The sequence below is a fragment of the Aythya ferina genome (assembly GCF_964211825.1).
Source record: "Aythya ferina genome assembly, chromosome: 12".
Classification (NCBI taxonomy): domain Eukaryota; kingdom Metazoa; phylum Chordata; class Aves; order Anseriformes; family Anatidae; genus Aythya; species Aythya ferina.
Window position 1 is genome coordinate 10,895,436 of NC_140308.1, and position 22,617 is coordinate 10,918,052.

General features: G+C 42.1%; 1 protein-coding gene and 1 long non-coding RNA gene across 4 annotated transcripts in view; one reads left to right on the forward strand and one right to left on the reverse strand.

Moving 5' to 3' along the window:
• Positions 1-14,808, forward strand: part of SLC7A10 (solute carrier family 7 member 10) — a gene marked incomplete at its 5' end in the record, with an annotated part of 41,024 nt that extends 26,216 nt beyond the window's left edge. The window contains 9 exons of one of the 3 annotated variants that reach the window (XM_084533810.1): positions 3,843-3,994; positions 4,638-4,763; positions 5,960-6,113; positions 7,797-7,920; positions 8,016-8,119; positions 9,235-9,331; positions 12,475-12,624; positions 12,961-13,138; positions 14,194-14,807. In XM_084533810.1, coding sequence (XP_084389936.1) covers positions 3,843-3,994; positions 4,638-4,763; positions 5,960-6,113; positions 7,797-7,920; positions 8,016-8,119; positions 9,235-9,331; positions 12,475-12,624; positions 12,961-13,138; positions 14,194-14,321 — 1,213 coding nt within the window. In that variant the 3' untranslated portion in view covers positions 14,322-14,807. Of the gene's footprint in view, positions 1-3,842; positions 3,995-4,637; positions 4,764-5,959; positions 6,114-7,796; positions 7,921-8,015; positions 8,120-9,234; positions 9,332-12,474; positions 12,625-12,960; positions 13,139-14,193 lie in introns of all 3 variants that reach the window. The other 2 variants (XM_084533811.1, XM_084533812.1) reach the window with 2 other exon arrangements.
• Positions 6,107-13,097, reverse strand: LOC311443557. The gene is made up of 3 exons (XR_014697332.1): positions 12,988-13,097; positions 6,434-6,540; positions 6,107-6,237 (listed from the first exon to the last, which is right to left on the reverse strand). It is a non-coding gene; the product is annotated as an uncharacterized lncRNA (long non-coding RNA).
• Positions 14,809-22,617: the final 7,809 nt, after the last annotated feature.

Here is a 22,617-nt window from a genome sequence, read left to right on the forward strand (position 1 = left end):
GCTTTGTTTGGAAGCATGTTGGGTTTAAATAGCATTTGTACACGGGCAAACTAAGCGCAGGGAACTTGTCACATCCCATGCTGCGGAGCAGTGTAACAGCACAGTTCATTTGCTTGCATAGGTACTTGCACGGTTATGCAGGTCAGAAAACTAACTTTACCCAAAATAGTAAGTAAGTTTAATAGGTGTACTTCCAGAAGAAAACAACAAAGTTCAGCTTTATGAAAAACCCACTAGTGTATTTCTGATAAATACAACTTCCTTTTGGATGCTCAGCAATAGCATTGCAACTAATGTAGCTTTCACCAGCACTGATTGATGACTGAACATACACCCTTACTATAAAATCATTAAGTGTTGAAGTCAGCAGAGAGCTCTCACCCAAAGCTTTGATAAATGTTACTTCAAACCACAAGTAAAACACACTTCAAATGTATTTCTGTATTTCCTTTTTGTTGTTGTTGCACAATCTAAAGTTTCCAAAGACAATAATTCTTTCAGCAACATGGGATAATATGAATAATGTTCAAACTAGCTCATACTGCCTTGAACTTATTCAGCTTCTCCTACAATAGGCTGATCTGAGCAGCAGTTTCTAACACAAATTGTATTCTTTTGTTAATAACACCCAAGTACCATACACTCTGCCTTTCTGGTTTTATAGGCTGCTCTGACTCTATGATACATCTAATGTGACATCATTTTGGGAGCACAGGCACATCCCAAATATGTATTTGAGAACTGGTTTCACTAACTCCACTGGACTCTATTAGAGATGCAGATCAATCCGTGCTGTTCATTGCTTTCCACGGGTGAGCAAATTAGCATACAGGGGTGTCTGCGTAAAACACACGTCTGGTCCAGGAAGGATTGGCACTTCCAGAGGAATACCACTGCTTCCTAAAAGCAGGAAGCCCCACAACAGATTGTCACTTATTGCAGAGCGTTTCTAAAATGAGGGGGGGTAAAAAACATCTAATTAGAGACATTGTCTAGTACACATCCAAATTGATGGGAGGATAGCCATTAACTTCAATGGACTTTGGACCAGATTCAACACCAAAGAGCACGGCGGAGGCCGTCCAGCTAGCATTTATGCTCATTACGTGAGCAGGGCTTGCTCAGAAGCACGCAGGCAGGAGGCTGCTTTAGCAGCCCTTTGGCCATCAGCACACGCAGCAGCTCAGATTTCCCACGCAAACTGCAACACTCAGACTTCCCGAGCAGGAGAATCACAAGAACAGCTACATCTTCCTTTTTCTGTACATTCAGCTGTCTTGAGCCTTTTTCTAAAGGTCTGGCATCCTCTTAGTCAGAGATGAGTGAAAACAACTTCTCAGGTTCTGGTGGTACTGTAAATTACTGAGTAATTGGGAAAGCTTATCAGAAAGGGCTCAGCCCCAAAGCCCTCAGCCACAACTCAGGGGACCACCCTTTCTGTTTGAACAGCCAGGCTGAGCTACCCTGCAGGTGCCAGGACATTTCCCTGCTTCAAACTGGGCTTTGGGCTTCCAGCACCAGGCACGCTACCTTTGCACACCCATCCAGGACTGCCATGGACAGAAAGCACACCCTGAACCATGGGGCTTGCAGCTCAATTTGTCAGCTTGTGCACACTCTGATAGTGAGAACATCTGAAACTTAGGGCTGAGATTTCTTGCAGACATAACTGCGTTACCTTATTTAATTACAGCAGATCTGAAACAGTTGTTCTTCACTAGGGAAATCCTGTTCTCAAGTCTTCCAACACAAGGTAGGAATAAAAGATGGTACTTTAAAAGCAACCATTTCCTAGCAGGCTCCAAGGGTTGGGTATTCACATCCATACTGATTCCTACCCACCAGCCATAGCACGCCCTGGGTCATGCCACCAGCGTAACACCAGCACATACAGCCCCAGACAGACGGGCCAGCCATGGCAGCCTGCACCTGGGGCAAACCACAGGAACAAGGCGAGGGCACAGCAGAGTTGCCCAGCTCCAATATCATCTGAGAGACCAGCATTGATAGCTTTTTATCAGAACTAGGCTTTGCTTAAGACTTACCTGACAAAATAAGATAGCATTGGGCTTACATCTTAGACAAGCTTGCTTCTTATTTTAATGCCATCTCTCATCCGAGCTTCCTGTTTGACAGTGCAACTTTGTGACCCTCTGCTAAAATTCTGCATTTACTTTAATTGCTGTTATCAGTCCTGCATGTATTTCAATTCAGCATGAAACAAATTGACTGTCAGAAATCTACTGAATTATTCACATTCTCATTAAACTGTATTCCACCAGATACCAACTTTAATGCACTTTATATTACAACACAGAAGTAAGTGCCAATTTTGGCTGATATACTGTTTTCAGAATAATTCTTCACACTGAACATTTTTAACTGAATTCAGCTCTCTGTTCTACACAGACTGTACGGGAAGAAGACAAAAGCCATAGGGAGGAACGAGGGGGTTCTACCCCAAAAAGCCCCCACCTGTGTGGCTCTGACAGATCCCAACCAGCTGCAGGTGATGCCTCTGGGGCACGCACAGCTGGGACTCATTCAAGGGCAATAAGGTCTGAGCTTGAATTCACCCAGCACCACCAGAACACTATCACAAATGATCATTGCAGTCTTCAAGACAACATAGGTAGTCCTCAGTGATGTAACCAAGCAGGTTCCTGTGCTGTCCCCAGCACCCAGGCTCCTGCTGGGTGAGCAGAGTCTGCAGAGCTGCCCCAGCCTGACTTTGTCACCCTTCTCACTACAAGACCAAACTAGTTACCAGAGGAAGCCACTCTGAACCACAATAAGAAGCGTTAAGAATTGAAAAAAGGAGTCTCACGTACACGCACTGGGTTTTAAAAACCAGCAGCACCATTTGGGAAGTACTTGCATCATGGCAATTTACCAAATTAACTCTCTGAAGTTAATAAGAAAAGGGAAGTGCCAGCTTGCCCCATACTTCTCAGAAACAACAAGGCAAGGCAAAGGAGAAGTTTGAGAAACACTCACCACCTTAGCCACGAGCACCAGGCACAGCCCTCCCACCAGGTCAGCTGCACCAGCAGTGACCTCCCCAGCTGCACTAGATTGAGGGGGCAGGCAGCAGGCAGGCATGCTGGGAGTGAGCAGCCCTTAAAAGAGCAACACAGCATCATCTAGACATTATGCTATTTTACCTGGAAATGTCATTTCTGATCCTCATTTGTGCCAGACACCCCTGCACACTGTACTGGTGCATGAATAGAATGAATTAATGTGTGTATACATCTGTAGTTACAATTATCTATGTGTATATGGCAAGAAAGAGTTCACTTTCTTGCAATGACCATTTTTCTCTACAGAAATTGTAACACTTCAAATATTTTAAAACACAAACTGGGTCCGCTGCTGCTCCTGGAGTGAGAACAATTTTGTATCTGCCAGGATTCCTCCTGGTTTGGTGCAATCGCCTTCAGCCACAGCTGAGGCCAGGCACCAGGCTGGGTGAACGCAGAGCACTTCTGCATCGAACTGCCCTCACGGTGCAGAGCTGACCTGCCAAGAAAGCAGCCAGTACCTGGCAGGGAGGCGGCAGCAGCCCAAGCCCCTTGGAGATGCCTGAAACATGGTAACACATCAACCCAGGAGCAACAGAGCCACCTTCACTTCAACATGCAAAGCTAAATCTAAGGGTGCCCAATGATCTGAGTGCTCACTCTTAACACATTTCTAAACTGTGCTTTGCTTAGAAATGCTTCACTTAAAATCTAGATTGTTCTGAGAGCATGGGAAAAGCGATGAGAACCACAAGCAGGTGACTCCAGCTCCTCCAGCACACCCTAGCCCTTTTTTCTTGTGCTTTTTCTTGTTTTCAGGTTTCTGCTGCTCTGGAGCGCTGTGCTTATCATGTACCCTACCAGTCTGGCTGTCATTGCACTGACCTTCTCAAACTATGTCCTGCAGCCTGTGTTCCCTAACTGTATTCCCCCCTATAATGCCTCCAGGATCCTCTCCATGGTGTGTTTACGTGAGTATTTCCTTCTCGCGTACACAAAGCTTGCCTCAGTTTTGCACAAGACCACTCAAGGGACTGCTCCAGCAGGGCTGGGCATACAGCCCCGCTGTATGGGGGCACAGCTGCAACCTAAAAAGCAGGCGGAAAGGTCCCAGAACAGACACTGTGCCCCATGTGGGACGTTCAGTCCCTCCTCACCTACCTGCAAGGAGCAGGTCCTGGGGAGCTCACCAAATGCAGGTTTCCCACCACCTTTTTTACATTCACAAATACAAGTATGTAAGAAGTGCAGACCGCCACTGGCTCTGCATTAATTACTTACAGTGCTGGCAGGAGTGAGGTGGAGCTTCAGGGAAAGAAGATGTTCACTGGTTCCCATGAGGAGGCAGAAATCCTGGCGCAGTCGGCACATTGGGCTCTGACCAGGCACAGTTCATCGAGCTGGGGGAGCCCCAGCAGCAGAGCCCCACAGGGGAAAGCTGCAACAGGTGCTGTCTGCAGCTGGGTGCCCCTTAGGGCAAGACCGTTCCCCTCCTCACAGCCAAGCCAAGCTCCCTGGGGGAACACATGCAGCAGTCGGTGTTTTGCAGTGCTTTGACTGTGTTCTTAAATAAACGTAATTTCGTTTCACTGAATTCAGTCTTTTGCTCTCCAGTACTCCTGACCTGGGTGAACAGCTCCAGCGTTCGATGGGCAACACGCATTCAGGATATATTTACAGCAGGAAAACTCTTAGCCTTGGCCCTTATCATTACTGTGGGCTTCATACAGATCTTTAAAGGTACTCTGTGAGACAGCTCTAACACGGGTATGGTACTGTTGCTAGACTTGATTTTTTCTACCCTCCTTACAGAGCAACCCAAAGGGGTGACAGGTTTTAGCTGAGCAGCAGGGCCTGGTTGCGCCCCTCGGAGCAGCCCCTGTGCTGCAAAGGGCTGTGGTGGCTGCGGGTGCTCTCTGGGCTCAATGGAGCTGTTTTCAGGTCAGGGCACCTGGACAAAGACACCCCCATACAGCAGATGTATGTGACCCAGTGGAAAATCATTCATCTCAGGTGCTGCTGAGGGATTTCTTCCAAGCACAGGCACACTGGAGGTATATCCTCTGTATGACAATAGTGTACGGAGTCATGAAAAGATGGCGCAACAGAGAAATCAGCTGTGTCCTTAACCACATTTCTTTCTGCCCTGCGTTGTTGATTTTGACAGAATAAAGGAGTGCATCTGAAGATGTTTTACAGTAGTTACAGAAAATTTATGATCTATTGTATGCTCCTCAAATTTTAGGTTCATAGACTGAATAAGCAATGCTGGGCCCAGCTCAGGAAGACACCTGATTCACTTGGGGCATAAGTCTGATTTCCTACAAAAAGTCTCTTGTAAGATTAAAAACTGGCAAAAATGTCTTGCTGAATTGCCACCTTAATTGAAAACAGAGAACACAAAAGGCTCATGATGTTTTCATCATGTGTATGATGAGTCACGTAAGGAAAGACGAAACAGGGCACTTACAGAGCAGAAATTGTGTTTTCTCAGTGATAACAGTCCAACAGTCTTGACAAATCTTCCAGCCCCATAGACATTTTATTTTTCCAGTATTTCTACTAAACAACATCAAACTCTTGCAAAAGAAAATTGCATTAAGAATGGACAGGATTCTACCCTGTCAAGGAAGCATCCTCGAACAGTGCAAGTTGACAAAGGGTGCTGTATGTTGCAGAAGCTGGTGCTGTTGCAGAGAGCTGCAGAGCAATGCCTGTGTGTACAGCCCGAGCTGCCTACCCAGGATGCCGACCCCTAGAAAGCACTGCGAGTGCAGTGTCAGCCCGTGGTGACTTGTAGAACATGATGAGCACGAAGTCTCAAATCCACTCGAGCAATAAAAAAAGAATAAAAGATCACCCAGTTCCTGGTGGCTCTGGGGGGTAGCACTTCTCTCAGGGGAAGGCTTAACCTCTTGCTTGTGCTTCCTGTGCAGGAAACTATGAAGAGCTGACACCCAGCAAAGCATTCAATTTTTGGATGACTCCATCCGTGGGGCATTTAGCGTTAGCTTTCCTTCAAGGGTCATTTGCATTCAGTGGCTGGAACTTCTTGAACTATGTAACAGAAGAGTTGGTTGATCCCCGCAGGCAAGTATCCATTTCCGTGTCATCCAATTTTTTTTTGAAGTGCTGAGACTTTGGGGCCATCTGATAATATCATTCATTTAATAAGCTGCAGCAATGTCGTTATATGTCCACAGGACTGGCGTTTCTAGAGGAGAGATTTGTTGTTTAGAAAGGATAACAGGCAAGTTAAAGAAACACAATGCTGAAAATTAGAAACAGATTGCACAAAGCATCAACTCAATCAAAACAGCTGATGGACAAAGTATTATCATTGTGGTAGTGTCAAATCGTACGGTGAATCTGTAACAGCAAATTAACCACTGATGAGATGTCACACATACCTACAGGGAGAGGTATGCTTTTAGAGAAGCTGTCTGCTTTTAGAGAAGCGTTGAATTATTCTGCAAGTTGCTTTGCTTGTTCACCCAAAGGGATCTTGCACAAACATCTGAAAGAGAAGATTGGAAAGTTATTTAGCAGTGCAGGTAGCATTCTCAGCCGTGCACCTGTAGCTGCAGCGCAGCTGCGGGCACCCACCCTCCAGGGTGCCACATGTCATGTCCCTGGGGATCGTGCGTGTGGGAAGGGGCTTTGAAATGATTTATCACCAGCAGGCTGGGAAAGCCAAAGGGAAAGAGATTTTTAGTTTAGTAAAGCAAAGCTCCAAAGTTTCAAAATTTCTGAGATGATAAAGTGGAATGATGAATGCCAAAAGCAGTTCTCGGAGCATCAGTTATTTCTGGGCATTCAATGCACACAGCAATTAAACTAGGAGAAGTTTAAGCTCTCACACAGCCTGGATGAAAATGAATTAAAGCTGCAATCTCACAAGCAGCCCTGCACATGTCTTCACACAACTGAGTGTTAAAGTGCACACCCAGAGATCTTGGCAGGAATAAAGAAAGATCAGTAATGTGTTCCCTCATTAAAATACCAGCATTTTAATGGGCCACCACAATTTCAAAGCTGAACAATGAAAAGTTATGTTTTAAATAAGGCAAATATGGTCTCAGTTGAGAAATAAAAAGGGAGTGGATGGAGTTTTTATTATTATTATTATTATTATTTTTGCAGCCTCTGGGGGGAAAATAAAATATAAAAGGTTGTTCAGTAACCAAAAATATCTTCCAATTTTTACTAAATCCAATCAAAATAACAAAGGTTAAAGCATTGAAAAATGCCTTTTTTTCCAAATCTGATGGACAGAAGAAAAAATGCATTATTGCATTAGATGCAGAACTATTTAGCTGTACACCTCTAAAGAGGTCTATGGATTAGCAATTTAGCAAATCTTCACTCTGGTAGGTTACCATGGCATTGTATGACCAAATAAGCTTTATGGGATGGGATGGGATGGGCCAAGGTAGCTACCTGAATGACAGGATCCAATTCAGTTCCAGAGTAGATGAAGCTAAAGCAAACCAAGGCATTTTATTTTGTAACATGCTGCCTTAATCCAAATAGCCCTATGGAAGCATGGGGCATTTTTTAGCACATGAAGCATGGCAAAGCTTCATAGAGTTTCAACCTTCTTAAAATCACGATGGGTAGAACAGGAAATAGAGGCGGTGCTCTTTCAGTCACAGCCTGAGAAACAGCAGAAAAAAAACATGTGGCTGGACGAACACCCCAGGCTGTACAAGGCTGTTGTGGTCTCACTGTGTATGACTCAATTCTTATCTACCTTCCTAATTCTTTTATTAGGAACCTACCTCGTGCCATATTCATATCCATCCCATTGGTGACATTTGTGTACACGTTCACCAACATTGCATATTTCACTGCCATGTCACCCCAAGAGCTCTTGTCTTCCAACGCTGTGGCGGTAGTAAGTAAACCATTCCCTGGATGTCTAAAATACACTTTGATTTCAGTTCTGTGCTTTGCAGTGTATTTCAGTTTCTCTGCCTTCTGTTGCTTTAGACATTTGGTGAAAAGTTACTGGGCTATTTTTCCTGGGTTATGCCAGTCTCAGTGGCCCTATCTACATTTGGAGGAATAAATGGATACCTTTTTACCTCATCAAGGTTAGATGGAGTACAATTTTATGAACATTATCTGATTTGGGGAGGGGCTGTTTTAATTTAATTTGCTAAAGAAATGCTAGCTAGACATTTTGGATGTTATAGCACATGAGATCATTGTTGGGCATGTTGGATACATTCAGTTATGAATTGCTCTGTTTCAATCAGCAAATGTAATATTGAATCACAGAATCTCTTGCAAAATAATCCTTATGAGCTACTAAAAGTGTCTGCAGATGTGGAACAACTCACAGTAAGTGCCAAACACAGCTTCAGTACGGAAACAAAGTAATTTTACATCAATAAAGCTCTAGTAGCTACAAGCTAAATTATGCTTAGCTGAAAAAGGAGTTTTCGGGCCTGGTTCTGTTCCCAGTTACAGACATGTCATTCTCGTGATGAAGAAACTCCTTCCAGGCAAGATGCTTTGCATGTACACTGCTGATAGCAGGACCAGAATCTGTAAAGTCTATTTGTATTAATTGACCTGTCTGAACTCAATTTTAAAGTTATAGACAAAATTTGAGGAAACAATCCAACTCTTAAGTACCTCAGGAAAGTTATTTATCTTAGCACTTACACAAGCATAATAAGGTACAAATCTGAGTACATATGTAACAGGTTAAGCATTTAAAAGTGAAATCTTAAGGCACATGAAACCTTATCCAAAACTCTTCTGACACTAGAAACACTATCTGAGAGATTTTTTGTGCCTTAGAGACATATGGCTGCTCACCTCACAACCTGCACTGTATTCACCCTACCCTGGATAAAGAGGCAATGCCACTGGCAGACAGGGACTGAACAGATTTCAGTCGTCATCCTCAGAGGTAATTAGGCATCTCAGACCAATTGGTTTCACAGATGACATTTAGCCACTAAAGGCCTCATATAACAAATGGTCTAGTTTAAACAACTTACGCCAGGTTATGCATGAGTCTCCTGTGAAAGTAAGAAACAAGCTGTGGTCTCCCCAGCCTCAAACCAGCATTAAATGAGAGCAGGTTCCTTCCACTCCAAGACCCATGAGGGCAGTTGAGATTAGAGACCCTGTACAGCTAGATACTGAAAAAGCTGTTGTACATGCAGTGGATTAGTGTTCCTATTCTCATTTTCAGGTTATGTTTCTCTGGTGCCCGAGAAGGCCATTTACCAAGTTTGCTTGCCATGATCCACGTGAAGCACTGCACGCCCATCCCCGCCCTGCTCGTCTGTGTAAGTTTTGCCGCCCCTGCCCTGTCGTCCTGTAACCTGCTTGGACCGGGGCAAGCTCTTAGAAATATTGAATCATGAAAAGGAGAGCTAGAAAAATCCTGGAGAGGTCATTTATATTCCTGAGGAAAAACAAGCTGTCCAGGAGGACTTCTGGTGGGTGCTGCCTGAGGAGCTCTGACAGCTCCAGGGGGAAGCAGCCTTCAGCCTCCTAAATAATGTCACTCACAACTACCCTTGCAGTTTGGAGTGATTCCCTAACATCTAACTTGAGCTGCAATTTAAGCCCATTATCACTTCTCCTACCCACAAGGGTGACAGACTGTGTCTTTGTCTGGAAATGGAGATACCTCATTTAAGAAAATATTAGCTTTCCCCCCGCCCCCCTCCAAATTCCAATTTTGCCTGCTTTTTGCAAACATTTAACACAGAGGAAATCCCCGTGCTCACTGCTAACTCCACTCTGGCAGGACTAGTTTAGATCCTGTTGCCAAAGCCATAGACATGGCAGGTCCCAGGGAGAGGACAAAGTGCTCCAAATGTTACACACAATGAGCAAAATGTATTGAGAGGGATGAGACCGCAGTGCTCTGAGGACCTGGAATATTTATTTTCTGTAAAAACAAGCAAGTACAGTCAGGCATTACAGCAGCACTGAATAAAGTATCTGCTGAATGAATACATCAGGCATACAAGAGGACAATCCACAAAGAGTAGAAAACACCAGTCAGAATGTTGGGAAGCTTTGGGCTTGTTGGGTTGCTGTTTCCCTGAAGGAAGATCTCTCTATTTTGCTTAGACATTGAAAATTTCCATGATGCTAATGACTTATGGAAGTTGTTACTTGAAACAAAGATCTTTATACACTTTTACAAAGAGCTAAGTTAGAATATGTGGTGTTTTTTACTGTGGCAAAGACGACACTAAAGAGGAAGAATAACCCCTGATACTGCACTCCCTGACTTCATAGCCCAAGCAAGGGTATTCTCCCAAGGGCATCTGCTTGAAATCTCAGTGGCATCAAAGTCAACTGCAGATTTGCCACTGATTTCAAAACAATGAGGATTTGACGCAAGATGCACTAAGAAGGCACACATTCACGTGACTCTCCTGGCTCTAACAGCAATTCTGGCACAATACACTGACATAATTTTATCAGATAAGCCTTCTGCACATATACCACTTTTATGACAAAATACCTGTGTAGTTGAGGCTTTATGGCATTCCTGGGGCTTAGTGCTTGACAACAAACATCTCGTGCATTGCCTGTACAGGGTTTTGGGGTAAACCATATAGCCCATCTGTCCTGTCTCAAGCAAACAGAAAGCACTGGCTCCATCCTGGACTCATGCCAGGCAGCTGAACTTGGCTGATGCCGATGAAGCAAAACTTCTTTGCCCTTAGAAATACATCAGCTCAAATAACGTGCTGAGTTTCAGAGGCTGTTTCACTGGGAAATAGCCACAACACGAGCAGGCTGCCTGCACAGAGCAGGGCTGATAAATCAGGCGTATGCCAGCCTCCCAGTCTGCTCCAAACATTTCCCTTAAATTACAGTGCAAATTACAGAACTAACACTGCATATCAATTCATCATTGGAGGGTACTTTAATGCAGCACAGGGTATATCAAATGCTGCTATGAAATATTAATTTCTTAACAAATAAATATAAAAATAATATAGTGTAGGCAGCTACAATAGCAAATTAGGTCAGACTTCAGGCAAATCTAATTAATACATTAGGTTCTCTTTTCTTTTGCAGTGCATAACATCTAGCAGCTTTTTGCACGGAGAAAGGTTTCTTTGTACATAAAGGCCTTTTTAGCATCACCAGTGAGACCTGTGTTATTACTAATTCTTTCAAAAATGAACAGTCCAAGCTAAATGCAAAATAAACTGACTTTTTTTTTTTTTTTTTTTTTTTTGCAAGACAGCAGAGAGTGACAGGCTCTCACGCCTGCTGCGCGAGGCTGTCGTCAGGCATGGTAATCAGGGGAGGAAACAGCACACTCCTCTGCAGCCCAGTACCTCTCAGGAATTACGCCCACACAGCAAGCAGCTCTGACACATTCATGTCACCTACGCAAGAAACCTCATCGCCCTAAGTGTCTTCAATGCAAAATCTGCTAGGGGCAGGAAAGGGTCAGATGTATGTCTGACACTGTCCACCTTTCAGAGGGAAGCAGGAAGCATGTCATGTGACACCAGTGTACAACACTGCCCTATTTTAAATGAATTTTGTGGTGAGACTGCTCAGGATGTTGAAATCCCCTCCACCCCTGCATAGCCTGCAAGGCTTTTAACAGGGGAATGGAGAGACCAACGGGTCATTTGATTATGGTGGTGCGTAATTACTGGTGCCAGTGGTACACAAATCGTCCTTCCCTAGAGGCCTTTGCTATTAAAACAGCCAATTAAGAAAAAAGGACATAAGCAAAAAGAGAGCCTGCAGTGACACAGAACCAAGTCCTGAAAGCTCTCTGGAGGGATTTGGACACTCAGTTTCCCTTAGGTTTTGGCCACCAGCAGACAACATTTACAGGATGGGTCCATGGCATGAGGGGTCTTCATACCATGTGGTACGACTGGGCCGGGGGGACAGGATCTGAGGAGCAACCCTGTGAACCCTGAGTCAGCTCTCCTAACTTTACAGAGTTATTCAGAAATAAAGTACAAACAAGCAAGAGTCTGCATGGAAATTTCCATCATCCATCTGCCAGTTTCCTAACACGAGTAATGTGCAGGAGATTAATGATGGTGGTCATCTGCAGCATGAGCCACGGGACAGCAGGGAGAAAGGGCAAAGCTTTTATTCTTTATAACATACAGGGCACTTGCAACAAAGTCGTGTACTGACAACAAAATATTAGTCTACCAGAAATCCTTTTTTTCCTCATAATAGACAACCTGACCTTTGCCAGAAGTCCCTATTATAGGGTCCAATAGCTTTTAAAATGAAAATTGGTGGAGTGCAGTCATTGAAAGCAGGTACAGAAATGTCCTGTTCTGGCAACACAGCAGGACTGTAAACACAGGAGTTTAACTGCTTTTATTTATTTATTTATTTATTTATTTTTGCTTGCCTTTGTTGCTCTTAAGCTACCTTATTAGTTATGAGTCATATAAGACTATCTTTCTCTCTACAGTGTTTGGCCACTCTTATCATCATGCTTGTTGGAGACACATACACACTAATCAACTATGTGTCATTTATTAACTACCTCTGCTATGGAGTGACAATTATAGGCCTGATTGTGTTACGCTGGAAGAAACCCAAAATCTTCAGACCTATCAAGGTAAAAATGTTAAAGCTAAATCCCTTGGCTGCAGTAGCAATGCAAAGGGCAGGACAGGCAAATCAAACCCTCTGTCCCCCAGCTTTGAAGATCAGTTCTTTTGGTGATGTAATGGTAACATTTCAGGGTCCCAAATCATGCCACACAGTGCCATTAGTATAAAAATAGGATACAAAGGCTTCCAGAACTAAACTTGATGGGATGGGCAGAGAGGATGGCAGTGGCAGAAGGAAGGGGGATGAAACCCAGGGGACTCCAGATGCCTTGGCCCCCACTGCCAGCCAGCCACCACTGTCACTCTGCACAGTCATGCTCTGCTCTATTCTCTCCCCACAGGTGAACCTCCTCATCCCTGTCACTTACCTGGCATTTTGGGCATTTCTACTGATCTTCAGCATATACTCTGAGCCAGTTGTCTGTGGAGTCGGACTCATTATCATTTTAACTGGAGTGCCAGTGTTTTTTCTTGGAGTCTACTGGAGAAACAAACCAAAGTGTGTAAATAGGTTAACAGGTAAGCAACACCGCAATGACTTGGTGCACTCCTTGTGGCCAACACTCACAGTGGGGTCTGCAGTGCTCTTCACAGCCTCCACGCAGCCAGTGCCAAGTCCTCCAGCAAGCCCAACCACCACTGCCAGTCATGCACAGCCCTTAGACTCCTCTACAAAGCAGGCCATGTGCTGCTTGCAGATGGAAATTGGTTTTAAATCAGAAGTAATGACAAGCTGTCGGGCAGTCAGACATGGTGTGGGTGACTCCCCGGACATGAGGAAGCGGTTGTATTTTTGTGGCTGTGCAGCACGCTCACGTGGGCAACTGCTTTCCTCACTCCTCAGCATATGTGCCTCCTTTTGTGTCCCTGGGCATCCCCCCATCCACCCAGCTTGTTCGCTGCGGCCTCAGCCACAAAGCAGATTCACAAGAATATCACTTTAAGCATGTAAAGCCCAACTGAACTATCACAAAAAGAATGATAAAAAGCCCTGTCTGTCCCTCAATCTGCTTTCCTCCCACCAGCACTACACAGTGCCTGTACAGCATGATGAATTATTTCACGCTCAAAAGATAGGAAGGCCTTACTTTATCACTCGCATAAAACTGCACAAGTCGTTTGGGATTTAGCTGTGCTTGGCTTGAAACTGCTTTGCTCTGAGAAAAAAACTTCCCATGAGGAGAGAAGGGAAAAGGAGCCCTCACCTCAGGTGAGATGCTGCCTGCAGCCGGGCTCTCCTCAGGCTCCTCAGGGACAGCGCAGCGCCAGGCCCGGCCCAGCTCCCCTGCCTCACGCGCTGGCTCCACAAGCCTCTGGGCAGAGTGAAGGACCCCTCACATCAAAGAGTCGTTTCTAAAACAGCCCAATTTTAACCCACCTGTGCTTTGCGAACACTTCTTTGTCACTTCGCTAGAGATAAAAGCTGTTGGAGGGCTGGGGGGCAGTGCAGCAGGGTCAAAGGCCTCAGCCAGGAAAATGGCCGCCACGTCAGGCATTACACCCCTCAGGCGCCACAGCAATGTTGAGGAGCGCTCGAGCTGCCGCGCTAACCGCTGCACACTTGCTCTCTGCAGAGTCGGTGACATGCTGGGGACAGAAGCTGTGTTTTGTGGTCTACCCCCAGGATGGGGTGCCCGAAGAGGATGAGGTGCCCGCTGCCCGCTCCCAGGTGCCGGCCAGCGAGACCTCCCTGAGGAAATAATGGAGCGGCCTCTGGGGCTGAAGGGGCTTCTTGTTTACATGCCGATTTTTGCAAAAAGTTTTTTCTGGAATTAAAAAAAAAAAAAAATGTTTTTAGAGATCCAATAGTGAGCTACACCCTTTATGGCATCTGTATCTTTTAGTTTTTCCCTGAGGAAAAAAAATGAAAAAAAGGAAAAAAATAAAATAAAATATAAAATAAGACACCAGTTGTTTTTATTTCTGGTAGCACGCTTGCTCAGCAGGGGAATGCAGCACAGCTACAGCTCTGAAATACTTATTTTAGCAGACATAAGGGTCTATCACAGACAGATTTGGGCATTTCAGAAGCAGGTCAGTTTCCTGTTGCAAAATCAAAATGGAAAAATCAAGAGGAAGAGACGCTGGGACAATATGCCAACATAAAAATCCTATTGCTGCCCCTGAGTCAGGTGAATCTCCACAGAGCATGACATCTGAGGTCTTGAAGTTACAGTCTAAAGATCACACTTGCATATATATACCTGAAAGAGCAAAAGAACAGGTCATTGGAGCATCCATGTGACCAGGGCTGGAAGGGGCAAGGAAATCACGTTGGACAGGAGCTAGCCTGAGTGGACATTGGGAGTAAATTGTACAAAATCAACAGTCAGATTGAGTCCAGACCACATTTGGTGACACAGAGGGAAAAAAAAAATGCAGTAGTGATAAAATCTCAAATATCTACATTTTTGAAGCATTTTGCAAAGAGGTGTCTTGTATCCCAGGCCTGAGGAAGAGCTCAGTGTCCAGCCCCAGGGAGAAGGAGACGTGCAGGGGTTTGCACAGCAGTGGGAGCTTGAGGGAGACCCAGGAACAAAGCCTGGCGTTCTTTGTTACGAACCAGGCGGGTGATGCTCCACATTGATTTGGAGACAAACTCTCCATTTTAACTGTGCTCAGTGAAAGAATGAGCCTAAATCATTCTCACATCAGATGCTCTTTAGAAGGTGTTTTGCATATTTTATTTGTGCCAAACACTTTTTTAAAAAATGTAGTTCATGTATTTAATTAATTTATAGAGATTTGCTGCTGTAGCAATATGGCCCCTTTCACACCAAAGAATCTTTTGAAAATGAATAATGCAAGAATAGCTCTAAGCAACATTCTGAATAGCTACTGTTCTTTTGCAACTTTTGAAAATAAATAGTATCGTATTCAGTAGCCTTGGTAACAGCCATAAGAATTTAATTTTAAAAGTATTAATTTTAAAACTATCTTTCTGTGTGTCACAAGCCTTTTTTCTATGGAAAAATTAGGGGTTCATTAATCCCCCAGTTTGCCAAATACCATATGCTATACAAAGATATAAGAATAGACTCAAAATATTGGGCGAGTTCAAGGAAAGTGTCTTTCCACTATAATTCATTATTTAGTATTTTTGTTTTTAAATATCTATCCATCTCTCTCCAAACTTTTGGATGGTAGACACTAGAAAGAAACTCAGTTTATACTCCTCTTCTGTATAAGGCAATTAATTATAAGAGATTAAAATACGTATTGAGCTAAAGAGAAGTGTGGTTTTGTGTGTACATTTACACACACACAAAGTGATATCACATCTTAAATAACAGTAAGAGTATATGAAGTCTGCTAATAAAAATCATATTTTTAGCTTTTTTTTCTTTACCATTCAGTGTATACCTACCACATTTACACTGGCTAAATAGCATGCAAACAGCCTGTTGTCTGAGGCCCTTGTGACTAAGTCTTATTTTCCGTAGTTCAAAATCCACTGTGACAATTTCTAACGGATTAATATCTGCTTTAACTTTATTATCTAGTGGGCAAATTAAACATAGTACAGCACCTTTAACAGTAATTGTTTTCAGAATTGCCAAATTTTGGTGTGGTTTTATTTTTGTTTGTTTAAACAATTAAGCCATGGAAGTCAGCCATCACAGAAACTTTGCAGTTCTTGAGACAAGTCTGTACAGTAAATGAGAAAGGTAATAACAATAATATTCTGTAACCGCTACCCAGGCATTCTTTGAGTTTTGTTTAAGGAAATCAACGAAAATTAAAGGACCAATTGCCTCATAGGTGTTAACTAGTTCTGGCTCAAGTTTTCCCTGATTGTATTTTAATGCTTTAAAACAATCAACATTTGGCCTGAAAATGGAAGGCTGAATTTAGAACAGGATGGTTTAGTAGAACTCATCTTTGAATTACATACCCATCCCCAAATGCTGTTCCAAGATGTCTTATTTCATTTTTAGAAACAGCTTCATCTGTGCTCCCAACATCATGCATATTTTTTAAAGGCTTTGCAAAAGCCACTTCATAGAGCATACAATTTCTAACCACAGAAATCAATGTAGAGAACTAGTAAGACAAATTCATATGCTGAATGAAATTTAGAGGCGTGCGCAACTGTGTGAGTATGATTTTTCCAAAAGATGAAGCAAAAGGCCTGAAGGAGACATAACTGCTATTATTTTAAAGCCCGCTGAACAAAAGAAAAATCCCAAGACAGCTGACACTACAAGCACGTCAAGAATATCGTGCTACTTGATGCAGAAAAGCAAGTCCCTTCCAAAAGGAAGATTCTGTTTTTTGAGATCCTTGTAATTTTAATATATTTGCTGTAGCAATTACAACTCTTGCTGATTTTTGTTTTCTGCAGCATTTCAACCTTACTTTTACTGACAGGTAAATCACGATAACCTGTGCATTAGCTTTTCTGCTCTGAAGGAGAAACTCCTAAAGCAAACAGAACAATGCATAACTCTACCTCAGCTGCAATATGTGCACTTTCTCTCAGTCCAGGTCATTCTCTGAAATGAAGTCATACAATTTTACAGCTATCTTCATACAAAACAGACCACTGCTACTTTAACTGAATTAAACTGGTATGAACAGTGGTGTTAAAATGAGTTTAAACAAAGCTTTAAAATCAATGTATTGCTATACAAAACTATATTATACACTATTATATTTATGTATCTGTATATATACATATAAAATAGTAGAGGCTATAATGCAGAAAAATACTCTGAGCTGTTTATTCTTCTAGTGCTGGCAATAATACATCATTCAGAGAACCTCAAAGGGGAAACAGACATAAGGCAAATACTTTAAGAAGCACTACCTGAAATTAGCTTTGGACTGAAGTCAGTAGAAGTTGTATTGGCTTGTTCTTATCCACATTATCACCGTATGATTATCACAGACCATGTCACCATTGTGCTACACACTACTAAACAACAGGAAGACAGTCCCTCTCCCAGATAAGACTGCATTCAATAGGCAATAGGAGCTGTGTGGGCACAGATGAGAAAACACAAGGGTAATGAGCCAAGGCTGCCCAGCACAACCTCTGCTGACCTAGCCACTCTGAAGTCTTTTCTTAAACTTGGTGCAAGAATTGGTTGTTTTCAATCCATATTAGTACATAAAGCAGACCACCTTGACCTCAGCAGGGTCAAGGTAAGAGACTTATCAGTTCAAAGCTTTCACCCAACTCAGAAAGGATTAATGAGTCATTGTGTATTTAACATTATATGTGCAAGCATATTAGTTGGAAGTATCTTTACTAAAATGCATCAAAAGATAGGCAAACAAAATTTTACCAGCCAAGCTCAATCACATGCTGTCCCAAGCAATTTTCAGATGTCTTCAACAAGGTAATTCTCATTTTTGTCTCCCTTATTTGTGAATTCTTGAAACTTTGAAAATAAAACACATTTGGTTTCTGACTCATTTGCACCAACCACTACATGACAAGAAGCTGGCAATTATTGAGCTGCTGAGGAGTTTTAGAAATACTGAACTATACGTCATAAATGAAAACTTCATTACAAAAAAAAAATCAGGGTAAACCTTGCTTGGAGTTTTTTTCCTTAATCTTCAGAATCCTGACTGGGGTCACCTTGCTTGGGAGCAGTTACCAGCATGGAGCAGTCTCCTGCTAATAAAAGCAAAGCCTTGTTGTTAGTTTGTTTTTTACACTTTTCATTCCTCAGTGTTTCACACCAGTACTCTAGCTTCAACCATATGAGAACCTTCTGCTCTTGGACAAATGAAAAAGGAGAATACAAGGAAAAGGATCAGAAAGTAGCCAAGGGATGTTGTTTGTATTAGAGACCAAAAAGAAAAGTCTTAAAGTCCTGTGGTAAGAGATAGTAATAGAAGGGAGGGAAACTTGGAAGGCATAACAAGGCAGGAAACATAGAATAAAGGGGGGGGGGGGGGGAAGTAAACTTCCACCACTCACACCAGCCCTCATGACCATTTAATCACTGGAGCCAAGAACACAAGAGACAGCATCTGAAAAGAGAAGGACGGCTTATTTAACAATTTGCTATGTTAACAGGCTAACAAGAGACATAAGATTATGCTTGCTACCTGCAAGGTTCAGGTCACAGATGGAGAGTTTGCTTCTAAATCCTACCTCCTGCTTGGGAGGATTAAAGCTGCTTCCTGTGAAGACCAAAAATCTTAAATAAGCAAAAGCAGTGCACTCTCTCAAAAGTCAGATTAAAAAAATACATAAATCCCTTAAGGCTTTTCAAGTTAACTCCTTGGTTTGTCAGAAGACACATCTGTTGTGCTACACAGGCTGTCAACAAACACTGCTGCAAGTGCATGGGTGTCATTTATTACTTTATTTCCATTTTATGGGCTATATTCATTTCAGCCTTGCTTACCTCAGTTATTAGGTTTGTATTAGTGCTTGTGCCGCTATCATTGCGGCTGAATCAGCACTTCGTGATGAAGCGAAACAAACACTTCCTACCAGGTGAGGTGGTACTGTCCCTCCAAATCAAGCTGTGTCCTCCCATGCCTTTTGATTATGGATATATCTGAAGGACCATGAAGTCTGTGCAATTCCCTCCCACACAGGTAAAGATTTCTAAGCCTGTAAATTTCTAACAACACAAAAGAACTCAGTCCCAAACCTTCTACCAAAAAAAGCAGCAGAATATAACCAGTGGTTCCCTCCAAAGATGTAAGCAAAAGCTGGTGAGGAGGAAGCATCAGCAAAACAAGCACAGCCCCCAGCTATAGGAAATGAAGTGCTACATTTTAGGAGTGGTTTGGGGTTTTTTGTTATTTTAACCCCTGTAATAACACCTAACCAGATGTATGCTTCAGGGCTATGTTTTGTTACTTGGGGCATGTGTATATGTGTCTTTTAAAGACAGTTGTATACAACAGGGAATTGCTAGTGGTAAGGTTTCACACGTACTAGCTAGAAAAAGCAATGCAGGTCCACAGCTTCAACTACCAGCAAAAAGTACACAGCCAAGAAAAGAAAAAAAAAAAAAAAAAAAGATCTTTAGATCTCACACTGAAGGTTCATAACCTACTCAACATACAAGTCTTTGGTAGTGTTTACAGTTTAAGCACCCTCAAGTGACAGTCAGAAACCCACAGTATCTGGACGCATGGAGTTTTATTAAAAATTAAGAGATCAAATCAAGAGCAAAGTATGATGATGCCCAGCATCTTACTCAGATAGTATCATTGTCCAGGAGCCAGCAAACACTGGTAACCATGATGCCATACCTGAACCATACACCTGTACATACATTACAGTAAAATGTCATATTTCAGTGAATGTATACAACAACAAAACAAAAAAGCAGAGAACAGAAAAAAAACAAGTACATTTAGGGGATGTCACAGAGTCATACACAAGCTGGTGCCAAAATTTCAGACAGAAATACACCCTGGGTTTTAATGTCAGAGAGCATATTTTCCTTTGATGCTGCCTGTGAGCTTTTGTTCTTCTTAGATCAAGGAAAGGCTTAGGTATTCCTGTCTAAATAGAATGTTTTTTTTTAGGAAGTTTTCTTGAGGGAATTTGGATAGGGGAGTTTTGTAGGTTTTTTGTTTTAAAATAAAATCTTAAATATTTTGTTTCCCTTCAATGAAAATCTTTAAAAAACGCAGAAAAGCATTCTTAACATTTAGAAAAGAAAAATAAATGTATTAGTTGATTAGGTTGTATAGTCATTAAAGTGTGATGATATTTTCCACTGAGCAAAGAAATGGAACAATGAGATTTTCCTGTTTACATTTCTGGCATAGTAGCAGTTTTCCACATTTTTTTTTTTCTTTTAAGTAAATTCTGAACATAAGGAGGCAGCTTACATGAAACAGAAACTGGATGATCTTTGATGATGGTCAGTTCTCTGCTTAATGCTTACAAGCGCTGGAGAAAAGGCAGACTTTGTGGTTTCCTTCATTTCAGGACACTGTGATGCACTTGTTTGTGCTCACAGCACACGTGTGCAGGTTTCTTCTGCAAAATTAACAGCAAATCTGTGGCTCTTGACTCCAAGGAATGAGCTGGGGAAGCCAGGAGAGAATACTGTATTGCAGAATACAAAAGTTAGGTGCTCACAAAAGCACCAGGCTTGTACGTCTCATTTAAGCAAGGCTGTAAGTTTCAATAGTGACGGCTGTGAACATTTCTATACACTTCAAGCATAAAATTATCATTAACCTGGATTTTTGTAAGTTTCTAAAAATAAAACCTTCTCACTGAAATTTCCACTGAGTTACCAAATGGATCAGTATGCAAAATATCCACAATATAGTTAAGAAATTATGTTAAGTTACACATCTTAAAATAAAATACAGTTGTAGCTGTTCAGGGTTGTTCCCAGAATATAGCAGTATTTTGAAGCATATATTTCAGCTCTAAGATTTCAATGTATTTCAATTTTAAGAGCCTTACAGTGGTGATAATTTAAGGCATAGTATGATCAAAATGATTTTATTATAGAAATACATTTCTGTAACACAATTAAATATATACTTATTTTGAAGGTCCTTCATATCATCACAACCTTGAAATATAATCTTCCTCCCCGTTAAAATTAAGCTTCCTACTTTACAAATACAGCTCTATATATTTTAAATTAAAAAAAAAAAAAAAAAAAAAGATACTAAAATCTCTAGCCTTTGATGCAAACAATCCTGGCAGTGTGATGGCTACAGTATACAGTACATGGCCTTGCAAAGGTGGAACGCACCTGAAATGTTTACAAATGCTATGTTGTTAAAATATCTTTCAAAGCTTCATTTCCCTTGATGAAATGAATTCTGATCACAAAAGCACTTGGAAAAAAATGAGTTAGCAGTACTTATTTAATGTAACTACAACTCTTACTCATTATGCATTTTGCCACAATCCCTTCTATGCTCTTAAAGACTTTGAATCTTCTGCCTCTGGACACACAGACCAGAAACCAATTTGCAACTGAAGAAAAAAAAATCACTCTAATTTAATTCTCCCACATTACTTTTTGATGAAGCCGAATTCCTATTCCTTGTTTTAAGGCACTCCCAAGGGGAGTTCTCAGCAAAAGATTCAGGGCAAAATATAGCCCATTTAAAAGAAAAACATCTTTGACATTTCAATGTAAACTGAACTGTTCACAGCAAAAGACTGTGTGTTGCTGCAGCCAGGAGGATCTGTGGACAGCAGAGCCCACTTATTCAGATGCCAAAGTCTACCTCAGCTTTACAAGTTCAGTTATTAATTTTGGGCAACTTGAATTCCTACAGCAATAAACAGGCATCAGAGCACTCATATTTACAGGGGAGCAGCAGCAATAACTTGCTTGTTAATTGCTATATATAGCATTTTAGTTTGTCACTACCTCACCAGGGATTGAAGCAGAGCTCCTGTAAGGGTATGGGGAAGCGTGGCCAACACCAATTCATGGCTGCATCCTATCCATCGCAGAGAGGCCAAACTATCACACCATAACCAGCTGTCATCCTGTACCAGGTCACTCCTGATTAATCAATGTCACCCTTCTTCCAAGTAAATAATTTGTTTGCTCCTAATTGCACTCTAAAAAAGAAAAAGGCACCAGTTTAAAGAAGCATACAATCCACACAGTGTCAGCTTTGAAACTGGCACTGACCTATTTCAGTTCTTAAAAGAAAAAAAAAAAGCAAACTTCTAAAATCCTCTTAAAAATATACAGTTGCACCTAGGTAACAGATTTATAAGCAAACTTGTGAAGCAGAATTTATCACAAAATAAAGAGTCTGATGTTGACAGTTACCAAGTGTTCAGTGCTTCCTATTGTGGCCAACAGGAGCTGTGAAGCCTCAGTAACCTTCAGGGTATAACCAAAGTGATATAAATCATAAAAGTCCCTGAAAACAGGACAGAAGAGAGGAGGGGAAAAAGAGGGCAAGGAGAAAGCAAACAATTCTTCAACCTTCACAACATTGCTATGAATGTATGACTACATAAATAAATATTGCTGCAAATGGGGTTCAAAGAACTCCACTTGTACTGAACACTGCTG